Genomic DNA, 14,364 nt, shown 5'->3' with positions numbered 1-14,364 from the left:
TGTATTGGTGTTTTTCCTTCTGGCTTACTTCACTCTGTATAATAGGCTCCAGTTTCATCCACCTCATTAGAACTGATTCAAATGTATTCTTTTTAATGGCTGAGTAATACTCCATTGTGTATATGTACCATAGCTTTCTTATCCATTCATCTGCTGATGGGCATCTAGGTTGCTTCCATGTCCTGGCTATTATAAACAGTGCTGTGATGAACACTGGGGTACACGTGTCTCTTTCCCTTCTGGTTTCCTCAGTGTGTATGCCCAGCAGTGGGATTGCTGGATCATAAGGCAGTTCTATTTCCAGTTTTTTAAGGAATCTCCACACTGTTCTCCATAGTCGCTGTACTAGTTTGCATTCCCACGAACAGTGTAAGAGAGTTCCCTTTTCTCCACACCCTCTCCAGCATTTATAAGTAGTAAAAAAAAAACTTACCTGTCCATGTTAAGTTTCACCAACAATGCAGCAAGCTGTCTGATCTATTTACCTCGAGAAAACAGGTGTTTAAGGTCTCTTTACTACATGCCTCGGTTGATTTTTTTTTCTATTTAGTTATTTTCTTTCGGGCTGAGCTGGGTCTTCATTGCTGCGTGTGGGCTTTCTCTAGCTGCTGCTTCGTTTCAGTGCGCGGGCTTCTCTTTGCCGTGACTTTTCTTGCTTTTCTTTGATTCAGTGAGCATGGCGCTCCAGGCACTCGGGCTTCAGTAGCTCCATGGCACGTGGGATCTTCCCGGGCCAGGAATGGAAGCAGTGCCCCTTGCATTGCAAGGCAGACTCTTAAATCTTCCCTGCACCACCAGGGAAGCCCAGCCTCAGTTGATTTTTACAGATCATTTCTTACAAACTAAATAATCCTTTTTTAAAAAAACTGATTTGCCTGCTCTCTGGAAGTCTTACCTTTTGGTGGCGGGATGCCACATGATATGATTGGCCCCCACACACTGAGTCACTAGGGCATCCGAGCCAGCTGTAATAGTAATATTATACAGTAATAGTAAGTAATAGTGATCATTTGATTATTTATTGTCTCTGTGGAAGGTACTTTTTCTCATTTAACCCTGATAAAACCTTCAGATTTGTAGTTGAGGATACTGAGGCCTTCTTAAAGGTCATGAAGCTAATCAGTGGCAGAGCCAGTCCCCCGAGGCAAGATCCCTTAGCTTCTAAGTGCTTTTGCTGGCAAATTCTTGGCCTCTCTCCATCGAGTCAGGAAACTTGGGCTCATAATTATGCTGTCTGTGCTTAGTCCTTCAGTCATGTCTGATTCTTTGTGACTCCATGGACTATAGCCCACCAGGCTTCTCTGTCCATAGGGATCGTCCAGGCAAGAATACTGGAGTGGGTTGCCATGCCCTCCTCCAGGGGATCTTCCCAACCCAGGGATCGAACTCAGGTCTCCTGCATTGCAGGAGGATTCTTTACCAGCTGAGCCACCAGGGAAGCCCTGGGACCATCATTAGGACTGGCCTTTAATTGGATACTGAAACTAACAAGTTTTCCTGGCACTCTGAGTTTGGGCAGATGGATGGGACTTCAGAAATCCCATACAGGTGTGCAAATATCAAGAACTGCAGTGGTTGGGCTGGTCCGGCCTGTGCCTGCCCTGTCGAGAGAGACCCACTGCCTCCTGCAGTGACATCTCAGAGGGCAGGAACTGTCCTTGGGTAGTTCCTGCATTGCACAACTTAATTCATGTCTGTCCACGTAAGTGTGGTTTACTGTCCTGGGATTCAATGGGAGCAATGTGTTTGCTAACTGATACACATAACTAATAAGGGTGGAACAAAATAAATACCACATGCTCTGTTCTAGGTAAAGCTCTTTCAATTAAGTAAGACAAAATTCCAAAGACTATGAAATAAAAGTGTTTAATATAAGGAGGGTGGTTCAGTGGTAGAGAATCCACCTGCCAATGCAGGAAATGAAGGTTTGATTCTTGGTCCAGGAAGATGCCCTGGAGAAGGAAGTGGCAACCATTCCAGTATTCTTGCCTGGGAAATCTCACGGACAGAGGAGCCTGGCGGGCTACAGTCCAGGGGATCACAGAGAGTTGGATAGGACTTAATGACTAAACAACAACTTGGGGGGATCACCAATCAAACCAAAAGCAACAGCTCAGTGGGCTAGGGCTTTTCTGAGAATATGATAGTCCTGGATAATGGAGTGTTCTCAGCCCCCCAGCAGTGGGGCTCAAGAACCAACTTTCAAGAACCTCGGTCCAACCCTCCATCACACACTACATGCCGTCTGCTTCTTTCATCTGCCTGAGCACAGGACGACTCTTAGTCCCTTCAGCTACAGCCAGATAGAACATGGGGACATTCTTGCTGCCCACATAGTGGGGACCATGTGCCTTGTGTGAAGGGAAGCCTAAGCTCTCCCCATACTTCTTAAATCACGATCCATCTTAAATCCCCACCATCGCGATCTCCACAAATAATCAGTCCCAAACCACTGCATGTATTTTGTGTGGCCATTAAGTCTACCGGCTCCAAATGTCCTCTGGAAGCCAATGGATTCGCTATTCTTCCCATTTTCTACTGATTCTGCAGAAGGAAGGGGTGGTCTCTGGTCCCAGGGACAGCTGGTCAGAGGGGTAAAGAGCAGCCTGGTCCCAGAAACGAGAGAAAAATGGAGAGAGACTTATGCTGTGGCGTGTGCTTGTTTGCTGCTGCTACTGCTGCTAAGTCACTTCAGTCGTGTCCGACTCTGTGTGACCCCATAGACGGCAGCCCACCAGGCTCCCCCGTCCCTGGGATTCTCCAGGAAAGAACACTGGAGTGGGTTGCCATTTCCTTCTCCAATGCATAAAAGTGAAAAAGGAAAGTGAAGTCGCTCAGTCGTGTCCAACTCCTAGCAACTCCATGGACTGCAGCCCACCCGACCCCTCCGTCCTTGGGATTTTCCAGGCAAGAGTACTGGAGTGGGTTGCCATTGCCTTCTCCGGTGTGCTTGTTTACCTGCACTAAATATCTGCAGTTAAACGCATCTCATCTCTCCCAGTATTTATTTCCTTCCAAAGGCACCTCTCTCTCGTATGTGAAAAACTCACACTTGTCCTATTTATATAACACTGACTCTATTTCTCACGAACTGACAACTCTAGCCTTAGTATGCTAAGAGCACATACCCTGGGGGACATGTTTAAACTTTCCTAGATTAACTGATAATAAAATGTACTGTTTTGAAATTGATTCAAAATCTCCCCACACTCCGCCCCCCACCTCCCGCCCCGGCTGTAACTACAAAGGAAGGGGGCTCCGTTAACTCTTTCCCATTCAAACGAGTAAACTGAAGTCCGGAGAGGTTCACTGTCTTGTTAAAATGACAAACCAATGAACTAGGACTAAAGGTCAGGTCTCCAGATTCCTAAAGCCAGCTCCCAGTTCAGTTCAGTCGCTCAGTTGTGTCTGACTCTTTGCGACCCCACGGACTGCCACATGCCAGGCTTCCCTGTCCTTCACCATCTCCCAGAGCTTGCTCAAACTCATGTCCATTGAGTCGGTGATGCCATTCAACCATCTCATCCTCTGTTGTCTCCTTCTCCTCCTGCCTTCAGTCTTTCCCAGCATCAGGGTCTATTCCGATAAGTCAGCTCTTCGCCTCAGGTGGCCAGAGTATTGGAGTTTCAGCTTCAGCAGCTCACATCCACCTCCCAGTGCTAATTTCTGCGCGGGGGAGACATGAACGGCCCTCTGACATGGCCTACCCCACAGGCACATGATCTTCACCTTTTCAATTTTTCCAGGATTTTTCTCCCCACTTCCCTTTGCCCTGAAAGGCAAAACTGTACTAAATGTTCAGCTCCAGGCTCTGGGTTTATATCTACTCCAGAAATTCTTCACCCTACTGCTAGCCCTAGGAGGCCTACAAGCAAGTATTTTTCATATGTCGTCCAGATTTCCCTCAACATTCTCAGTAGGAGTCTTGATCCAAATTATCTAGTTTATTATTTCTCGTATTGAAGTTTCTTGGAGCTGGACCTGTGTTACATAGTTTAATTGAGTTCGGAAGTAGAAAGAATAGAAATAGAGAGGATGGCAAGTATCACTTAAAGTATTTAGACTCATATAAGTCTTAAGACTAAATGAATAGATATTATTTATATGTTGGTATAGTGAACGTTCGGTATGATGAACAAATCTTTTGAACTGAGGCATCTTTGGAACGGCCTTGCTATGGTTATAGAATTTCCCACATTATCAGTCCTGCCTGCCCATGCAAGAAGTCAGAACTTAATCTCCCAGCCTCCTTTACAGCTAAGCGCAGACCTGGGCCTTAAACTTAGAGGAGCACGTTGGTCCATCCGGCTGTGCCCTGGAGATTGTCCAGGCAGTGGGCCTGTTATGCGAGGCAAGGACGGTCTTTGCCTCCGGGGGGCGGCAGTGCTCAAGTCTGAAGCATCTGAATCACCTTTTCTCTGGTGTGAGCTGCTGTAATCCGCATCCTCCGAGAAGCAGATGCCAAGCCTGGCTTCAAGGAGCAAAGATGCTATCAGGGGAAATGCCTGCCCGAAGAAAAACGGTGAAGAGTCCACCAAAGGTTTGGGAGAGCCGTGAGGGTTTGCGAGCCCGACCCCTGAGTAAAGACGAGAACAGCCAGCGCTGGGTGCCCCGCAGCCTAGCGAAGGCTTGGCAAAGCCGCCGGGGGAGTCCTCCAGCCCCAGTCTGCTGTCAAGGAAGTTGCTCATCTTACAGGACCCGAGCGTCTCTCTCGTTCCTTCTCCCCCGCATCATCGCCCCGGGGGGGGTCGCCCACGGGAGGAGGGGCCTCGCTGGCAAACGGCGCTGAATTGCCAAGCCCGGCATCTGGACACGTGGGATGCTTTCCCAATCTCGGCGCGGCCTGGGATGCGATCAAAGGATATTCTGCAAATAATACGGTGCCACAATAGTTACAAAGCAGGTGAGTCAGGGGAAGAGATTGCTCTTACCCGCGCCTCTGCCTTGGTACGCTGAACACCCCCCGCCCCGCCCAGCCCCGCAGGTGATGCGGAAGGGAGGTGGGCCTGGGGACACCTGGCTCAGGGCTTCCCGCTCCGACAGTGCTGCGCGGGAAGGTGCGGGCGTCCCGCCTGGCACTTCACTCCGGATACCAGGCCTTGCCCTCCTGACCCTGCCGTGTCCCGTCCTCCCCTTCCTCCTCCTCCCCATTCCTAAGCCCTCGTTATGTTTATCTGTATCTTCATTGTTTCCTTCGGAGAGCCAATGATGGGTGAACCATTGAGCTGTTTGTCCGGTTGCGCAAACGGACTGAGCATTGAAAGAGTTGCCTTAGCTGGGAATGTCATTAAATCCAGAGAGCAGCCGGGGTCAAAACACAGAGTGAAAAATACTGGGGCTCCAAGACAAAGCATAAGACTTCGTCCTGAGTTCAAGTGATTTCAGAGGTTTTAAAAAGCAGTGGTCTTCAAACTGTGGTACAAAGTCCTGGATAACTTCAGTCCGATCAGTTTCCAGAGGCTTAAATGTCCTATCTCCTCTTTTCCAAATTGACCTGCTTGAAGACGTGCCTGTGATGGAAGGACATACCGCCTTCCCACCTGTTTCACAGCTGGGTCTCCCGCCTTAAAGATAAAAAGGCATTTTACAATGGGGCATCTCCTGCAGGTGAAATAGCTTCTTGAACATCAAATAAACGGATGATTTGAAAAACCGTCAGCAAAATCTTTAATCACAGCCCCAAAGCATGCATCTCGTGCATCTTTTTAAGACCTGCATTTTCAATAAGAATTTTTTGTTCTGTAATTTTTATCTTAATCAAATAGTAAAGCTTAGGATGTATATTGTTTTGATCAACCTGCCAATAATTGAAAGGTAATCCAAAAGAAAAATATTAACATTTTGATCCCAGGAAAATTTTTAAAATATTAACATACATATTTTTGTTGCAGATAATAAATGATCAATAGGGCTTTCCATTATAAATTACATTAGGATAAAATTCTGTGTAGAATGATAAAATTTCAAGAAGGAAGAGTGATGTCAAATGTCTGACTGAATTTAAATGGATATGTTCAGGTATATAAACTACAATGCTAAGTGTCAAACAACAACAGAGTATCAAAGAGTAACATTATTTAAAGAAGTTTAAAGAATGTCAATATTTACAAAATGTCAGATATTACATCCTTTATTCCTTGAGAGTATGATGACAAATTCTAAGTTATATTAAAACTATATAAGAGGGTACATAATCTTTCTAAAACATTTTTATGGGATACATAAGCAGAAGAAATTTTTTAAACACTGTTACAGGAGTCTAAAAAAAAAGCCTGCCACTTTGGTTTCATAGTGAACAGTTCATTCCCCATCCATTCATTGGGTGACACTCCAGCAGAGCTCAACTGGTGTGGTAGAGAAACATCAGAGACAGAATAGAGATCCAGCTTTTTCCTCGATTCATTTTGTGATCTGTGGCAGTCAGTAACCCTGTCTCTTTGCTCCTCATCTGTAAAATGAAACGACTGGACAACAGTTGAGCCTGGAAGCTATGCCACTGGCACTGTATGTTTTTACTGAATGTCTTCTGGGTTTGTCCTTCTCTTTTCTTTCTCAATCACTGTAAGTCCTTTTTGAGGTAACATAAACACAGTTGGGAGTAGGAAGGAAAACTTTAACTATCCTGTTTCCTCTTCACTAAAGAGAATGTGCTTCTCTAAGACTTACAGAGTAGAATGAACGGGCAAGTAATCAATTCAAAGGAACTGCACAGCCTTTACGGTAATTTCTGAGACTTCATGGAGAATCCCCCAATCCCGTGAAGTGCAAACTGGTGTACATGGGATTTCCCTTGACACCGTGCATTCATAATCCGGAGTCCATGATAGAATCTGAGGGGTTCAAAAACTTGAGTAGAAAAAGATAAATACAGCCTAACTTCCACTAACCTTTTAGTTAAGTATTTCCTTCAATTGTAGATGTAGGTAATAACCAGAATGGTATTAGCATTACTGTTTGTTCCTGTGTCACCCATAAAAAATCAGCTTCTTGTCATAGTACAGGTCTCAAAATATTTATGCTCATTACTATTGTGCAATTACAGGCACTTATTAGATTTGGCACTAGCTCCTGTTTTTATGCAAAGAAGCATATGTATAACTACATACACACATGTATAAAACTATTTCTGTATAACAAAGTTGGTTTTCATATTTTGATAGCTATTCCAACATAATTTCTTTTGTAATTCTCTATATTATATTTTATGAGTTTAAAATTGTTCTGAGAAGCTGACCTTAAGGCTGACCAGATTGCCAAAGACATCCATCCTTGGCACATCCTCACAAAGACTGAGATTACCCTGGCATGAATACAGACAGAAAAATCATTAAAGGGCCACTGGGCCAGCATGGAGCAATTGATAGCAGCCCCCCTTATCTGGAAATTGCCAATTATGGCTCTATCAGGGTTTCCCTGGTGGCTCAGATGGTAAAGAAATTGCCTTCAATGCAGGAGACCCAGATTCGATGCCTGGGTCGGGGAAGATCCCCCCTGGAGAAGGGAATGGCAGCCCACTCCAATATTCTTGCCTGGAGAATTTCATGCCCAGAGGAGCCTGGCAGGCTACATCCAGTCCATGGTTCACAAAGAGTAAATAAGACTGAGTGACTTTCACTTTCAGCTGAGTGAAGAACCCTGAGGATCAACCAGGAACACCAACTTAAAGAGAGAGTCGGGGCGGGGGGGGGGGGGTGGGGGCAGAAAAAAGAAAAAAAAAATGTTTTTCAGAAATCCCGGAAGCCCAGGGTAAGGCAGGAGGATAGGAGGGGCCCCTTTGCGATGCTACTTTGTTACTGGCTACAGAGGCCGATGGAATGGCCAGCAACCCGCTTCCTGTTGACTGCAGACTGCAGCCCTGGCCCGTGCCCACCACCACCACCATCCTTCAAAGGGACACACCTTCGAGACGGGAACACCAGCCCGATACCACTAAATCAAAGAGCTCCCAACCAGAAAAATCACTTCCACTCTCCCAAATCAAAAAATTGGTCTCCTGGCTTTTCGCCAATATCCGATACGCCTAAGGAGTTTAAGCGAGCTCGCGTGGGCTCCCTTTGCTCGGGGTCCACCCGGAGGGTTCCGCCGCAGCTGACCGCAGTTTCATTCATCCACCCCTGCACGTTCAGAAACCATCGACTGTCAGAAGGGGGCTTCCCGCTTCTCCAGAGGGCAAGCCCCCACTTCCTTCTCTGTCCCCCGCGGTGGGGCGGGGATACGCGGACCCTCTGCTTAAGAAGCCGGCCCGCCCCTTAAAAAAAACAAAAACAAAATCCCCGCCCCGCACTTCTCTCTGGTTTAAGGCCCCCCGGGGGCTCCAGCCCCCTAAGCCCTCCAGCCCCCTAAGCCCTCCGGCCACGCCTCAGGCTCCGCCCCCTTCTCTGCGGCCCCGGGTACCTCTCGGGCTCGGCTTCCGGAGAGCGGCGCCGTCGGCTCTGACGTAGCGGCGCGGGATTGGCCAGCCCTCCCTGGAGGCTCGGCTATTGGCCGGACGCTGGCCCCGCCCACCCCGACCGCACCTCCCCTCTTAGCCCAGGCCCGTGGCCGCCCGGGTTGTCCTCGCGCCGCCGCTTGTCCGCGCGCCGCCCGGCCGTTTGCCTCCCCGCCACCCTGCAGCCTACGTCCATGGCCACCGCCGCGACCGAGGAGCCCTTCCCCTTCCACGGCCTCCTCCCGAAGAAGGAGACCGGGGCCGCGGCCTTCCTGTGCCGCTACCCGGAGTATGACGGGCGAGGGGTGCTCATCGCCGTCCTGGACACGGGGGTCGACCCCGGGGCCCCGGGCATGCAGGTGCGGCTGCCGCCAAGGGCCCCAGCGCAGGGGTCGGGGGCGGCGAGGGGACGCGGGCCTCGGAGCCCTGCTGTGCGGCCGAGGGCGAGCCGGGTGCCGGGAGGAAATCTTGAGCTGGGAGGCGCGGGGCGCCGGGGCTGGGCCCCGATGCCGGCCCAGACAAAGCGGAGGGGCCCGGCGCGGTCGGACGGGGAGCCGATCGTCGACCCCCCCACCCCCGGGAAGTCCCTTCCAGTCTGGGCGCCGCCAGGCCCCGGGGCCCGCGGGCTCCCTCCTACCCAGCCCAGCGCCCTCCTCCGCCGCCGCGGCTGCCTCGTGGACCCGAGCGACCAGTGCCCGTTATTTACCATTTTATTATCCTCGGGAGGGTGGTGTGGTGCTGGTGGGGAGGCTACAGAGAAGAGGCAAATCAGAACTTTAAGTGGCTTTTTTTTTTCTCCTGTTTTTTCTCACTGTCGTTCGGGTGATTTGATTTGGGGTGGAATGGTTTGTTGTTTTTTTTTAATCTCGAAACAACGAAAGCCGCCGGTTTCAAGAAGATAAGTCAACTTCCGGAATTGTTTCCTCCGGTAGTTTTCTGTGTGCTATTTTTAAACCCTCTTCTGCAGTGTACTTGTTTAGGGTCAGCTGAAACGCAGGGCTTATTAGGCTTTTACGTAAAGAAGAAGCCGATTGAGTTTTTTTTTTTTTTTTTTTTTTTTGCGAACTCTTCCAGGGTGCATTCAATTATGCTTGCTTTTTTTTTTTTTAATTTTTCAACCTCAAAATGTAAGACCACGTACTTTGTGATTTTTTAAAAGACGATTTTGTTTGGCCTTCGGCACCTTTGGAATCGCTGAATCAAGGTACCCTTGTGAAAAAGGTAATTTTTTTAAAACGTTGTATCTCCGTTGAAAGCCTTCTGATTAAAGTTTTCAAAGTTTGGCTTTTGTAAATTTAGCCTTAGACTTGCAGGGAAACCCAGTAGTCAGCAGAACCTCACCGTTGCTCAAGGTCCCATCTCTGGGACGTCTAAAGTAGCTGGTTGCTGATCTCTTCCCCTGTGTCAGCCCTTCACCTGTATGTCTTAAAACCCTGAAGTTGAGGGATTCTCTTCCTCACCCATGCCTCCGCCCTCTCAAATCCTTGATTGTGTTTTCTTATAAGTGAGATAGCATTTGGCAAGTTAGGGTGTAATTCAAGGGAAAGAGGAAACAGGTCCGCTCTGTAGAGAATCCCCCCCGGGGGGGTATCTTGCTTCCTCCCCTTAAAGCTCCTGGCCCTGTGGGCCGCTCTGGAGCCTCAAAAGAGAAGCAGGTGATGCCTTTCCTCCTGTGCTCGAGTGGTCCAGTTGTGTTAATAACTCAGGAGACTCACAGCAGTGACAGCCATCACCTCCTATTCCCGGGTAGTAATGGTTTCCATTCCGGGGTGGTGTGTGTGTTTCCTTTTTATAGGGATAAGTGGGAGGAGAACGGGTGGAGGACATGGTTCACTGGCTCTTTTGTCAGGATAATAAAGGGATCGGAAGAGTTTGGAGGAGTACTGTCTGGAGAAAAGACGCTTTTGTAGAATCTCCCAGACCTGCTCATCCCGTCATTCCGTTCCTCCCTCTATAAAGTATAGGCAGTGACTCTCATCCCACCGCCCTGCTCTGAAAATTGAGATGATTAGTTACCTGTGACTGTTTAAAGAGCTCAAGAAAAGCCTTCAAGAAACTCATGCTTTTAAGCAAGGCTTAAATAACCTTGAGGGAGTTTATGCTGGATCTTAAATCACCAGCTCTCTGAGGGATAAATGTGCGTTCGATGTGTGTGTGCTCAGTTGCTTCAGTTTTGTCCAACTCTTTATGACCCAATGGACCGTAGCCCGCCAGGCTCCTCCGTCCCTGGGATTCTCCAGCCAAGAATATTGGAGTGAGTTGCCATGCCCTCCTCCAGGAGATCTTCCTGACCCAGGGATTGAACCCTCATCTCTTAACTCTCCTGTTCTGGCAGGCAGGTTCTTTACCACTAGCACCACATGGGGAGCCCTTAGGTGTGTGCATGTAACAATAAATGTTTGCACGACAGTGTATTTGAAGGGAAATGAAAACTTAACTCTTACCTTCTAACAGCTTTGAGAGATTGGCCTAAACATGGCCATCCAAAAAGAATTCAATAAGGTGACTTGCAAACATGAGTGAATTTTTAAGGTTTTTTTTTTTTTACCCTCCTTACCTGTAACAAATGTGTTTTGTAGATCTGTGTATGCATCATTAAGGTAAGAAGGTAGATAGAAATAAAGTGGAAGGAGCCAGTGAAATAGGAAGAGGCTCTTGAACTGGACATTTGAAAAGCCAGTGAAGTCTGAGCAGAGGACTGGAGGTGCAAGGAGAACTTTGAGGAATATGGTGGAGAGTCCCGTTCTTTGGAGATAGCCTCGGGTTCAGTTCTTTTTTGTGACAGCGTGTAGGCTTGTTAAATGCAGAGGGTGGCAGGATGAGAGGAGTAATAATTAAATAAGTGGTTAAGTCTTTTCTGTAGCAGATATTCAGGCATCTACGGTTTTGCATTAAAAGATGCTGGAGTCGTGCAGACTGTAACTGTTAACAGAGATTGATCAGTGGGCCAACCAGAGTTCACGGAGGAGCGGCGGAGCTTGGACAGGACTTGGAATTCAGGGGCCTCCCGGCCACCACTGGTCATCCTCCACATTGCCAGAGTACCCTTCCTTAAAAACTAAGAAAAAACCCCGCCATCACACCCTTGCTTAATACCACAGTGACCCATTTGGGCCTCCCAGTTGTCTTTACATGAAAAGCCCCAGTCCTGAACTTTGCACTGGGCCATCGCCACCTGATTGCAGCTCCTTGCGTAACCTTGGTTCGCGTCTCAGCACTTCTGTCCCACGTCCCTGATCCTGGGCTTCCACCACCAACACTCACCCCTTCCCAGATCTTCCAGGTCTTTCCCCAGCGCATGCCGCTACACGTGGGGTTTAATCTGCCCGCAGGCCTTCTACAGGCACCTGTAAAGGCCTGTTTAATCCCGTAACCCCTGGCTGGGCCCTCACCTGTTACCTTTGGGGATATCTACTGATTTATTTCAGCCATCTCCCACCGCACGTGTTGTGTATTTTTGTGTATATGCCAACCGCTGTGTCAGGACCTGGGACTTCAAAGAGGGATAGGGCCCAGTCCCTGCTCACAGTTCCTTTTCTCTCTTTGCTCTCATAGCGGTTTATTCATATCCTCCTGTAGCACTTAGCATTTCGTTTTAGTCTCTTGCTTTTCATACCTTTTTCCTGGTTAAGTTAAAATTCCTCAAAAGCACCTATCCAGATTCATTTTCTGTGAAATGTGCTTGTGTTGAATGGGGGGAAAAATGTATATGTGTGATAATATCTGTAATTTCCTCATGGGGGAAAAAATATAATTTGGGGACAGAGGTTACAAGTAGTCCTGTAAATGTCTTTCTAATTTTGTATTCACTAAAATGTAATAGAGGGGGCTTCCCTGGTGACTCAGTGGTGAAGAATCCACCTGCCAATGCAGCAGATCCGAGTTAGATCCCTGGGTCCTCCCCTGGAGGAGGAAATGGCAACTTACTTCAATATTCTTGCCTGGAGAAATCCATGGACAGAAGCCAGCGGGCTACCATGGGGTCATCAGACACCACTTAGCGACTCAACAGCAAGACAGAGCACAGGGAAGAAACTATCACAGATGTGTGCTTGGTTACTAATAGCAGTGCTGCCGGATTTAAGTTTGCCTTTCCTGATTTCCTCCGAGCTGGGTTGTGTGTTCTTATGTGCCTTCCTGGACACTGTCCTTCATCTTTATTATTCATTGTCCTACGTCACTGTTCTCTTGTCTCATTTGTCTTCCCAGCTGGATTGTAAGCTTTCCGAAAGCAAAGCCTGTCTTACTCATTTTATCACTGTGTTCTTAGAACAAGAGTCATTTCGTAGTGTTTGTTTGCAACATAACCATGCTTTGCTCACAGGAGCGTTTTCAGTGTTGTCCCTGAAATTTCAAGTGAGCGCTTGCTCCTTTACTGCAGTTTATGCAGAAAAATTGGCGAACTTCCCACTCTGATTCTGATCTTCTGTAAACCCTCGCCAACTTTGCCACAATAAGTGTTTCACTGGAGATAAAAAGTAGCTGAGGTTCTTGATGTTGGGGAAGATCCTTTGGGCAAGTTCTCTTCTGTTCAGTCAGCATCGCCCAGGAAGCATCTCTCAGTCTCCCACTCCATTCCCAGGGCTTATCACCTTTGCTCTTGTCACAGTGGCTGTGTCTTCAGTCCCCCGTGACCATCCAGTCCTCACAGTAGAGGGACAGCGGTCTCAGGTTAGCAGTGCAGTTTCCTCTCCTCCTCCTCGAGCTCCTTGCAGAACTCTCAGCCGGTTTGCCTTTCTAAAACCTTCCTACCCTTAAATTCCCTCTTGCATCTTCTCTCTAGTGGAGTAGGTCCCTTCACCTAATGATGAAGGGAGAAGTACACAGATAGAAAACCGTACATATGAGAATTTTTCATGGGTAAGAGAGAGGTCCTATTGAGTAAAGCTGATCGCAGTAGCAGATGCAGAATAAAGCACGAAATCCCGTCAGGCTCTCTTTCTTTGCTCTCACACTGATGAATGAGGTCTCTAATGAGAAGGATCCGTGTCGGACTTGTTAGCGATCTCTTACGATTCTTGATCTCAAGGCACTGATATTGTTTGCTTTTTTGAATGAGAAAATGAAGGCAAATGGTTTGTATTCTTAGTGCTATTATGCAGCTTTCAAATCACACACTTATTTGGAAAACGTTTTAAAATGGATTATTTGTGTATGGTCTTAACACATGATCCTAGCTAGTTTTATAGGAGAGTTTATAGGAGAGTTTGCACTTCCTTCTAGTGGTTTCTGTTTTTATCTTGTTAGATTCTTCATTCTTATATTTTCATTTCATGTTTGAAGATACTTAGCCAGTCCCTTCAAAATCAGTGTCTGATTTAAGTCTTATCATAATCTTGTCGGGGTTGGATGTGATTTCTGCCGTGACTTTTAATTATGATTTGGAGCCTTCTGAGTGTATTAGAATACTTATTCCTAATATAGACAGCCCCCGAGAAATAATCACCTAGTTTAAGAATTTTGTCACCTAAAAATAACAGCACTGCAGCCCCCGACAGAACTCTCAGCCCCTGGTTGGTCGATGATTGAAGTGAGATCTGAGATCCACCAGCCACCCCCTAATTTTCCCTTGTAAAGAAAAAAGCATGTGTGTTTCCTCCGTATAGCGAGCTCCCCGCTCCTCCTCTCCGGTGCACCGTAACTGCAGATTCTGAGGACCCTGCAGTGGTGGGTGTGTGTGTGGCGGCGGTGTGGCGGGAAAGACTCCAGGAATGGACCCTGCACTTCAGCTCAGCTCAAAGAGGGTGAATTCTCGGGTGCAGGGGGAATCTGCAGACTGGGCTCTTGGCACCCTGTAGGCATTTTTTTTTTTTTTACATTCCTGTTTCTCTCTTTTTTAATTAATTTGTTTTTAATTGGAGGTTAATTGCTTTCCAGTGTTGTGTTGGTGTCTGCCACGCATGAGCATGAGTCAGCCACGGGCACACGTGGGTCCC

At 47.6% G+C, this 14,364-nt stretch overlaps 1 protein-coding gene across 5 annotated transcripts in view; it reads left to right on the top strand.

Annotated features, from left to right (window-relative positions):
- The first annotated feature begins 8,529 nt into the window (after nucleotides 1-8,529).
- The window catches only part of TPP2 (tripeptidyl peptidase 2), a 58,276-nt gene continuing 52,441 nt past the window's right edge, over nucleotides 8,530-14,364 (top strand). For all 5 annotated transcript variants that reach the window (XM_070380768.1, XM_070380767.1, XM_070380766.1 and 2 more), the window contains exon 1: nucleotides 8,530-8,787. In XM_070380768.1, coding sequence (XP_070236869.1) covers nucleotides 8,623-8,787 — 165 coding nt within the window. In that variant the 5' untranslated portion in view covers nucleotides 8,530-8,622. The remainder of the gene's footprint in view (nucleotides 8,788-14,364) is intronic.

Source organism: Bos mutus, chromosome 12, assembly GCF_027580195.1.
Source record: "Bos mutus isolate GX-2022 chromosome 12, NWIPB_WYAK_1.1, whole genome shotgun sequence".
NCBI classification, from domain to species: Eukaryota; Metazoa; Chordata; class Mammalia; order Artiodactyla; family Bovidae; genus Bos; species Bos mutus.
This window is presented reverse-complemented; position numbering and strand designations above follow the sequence as displayed.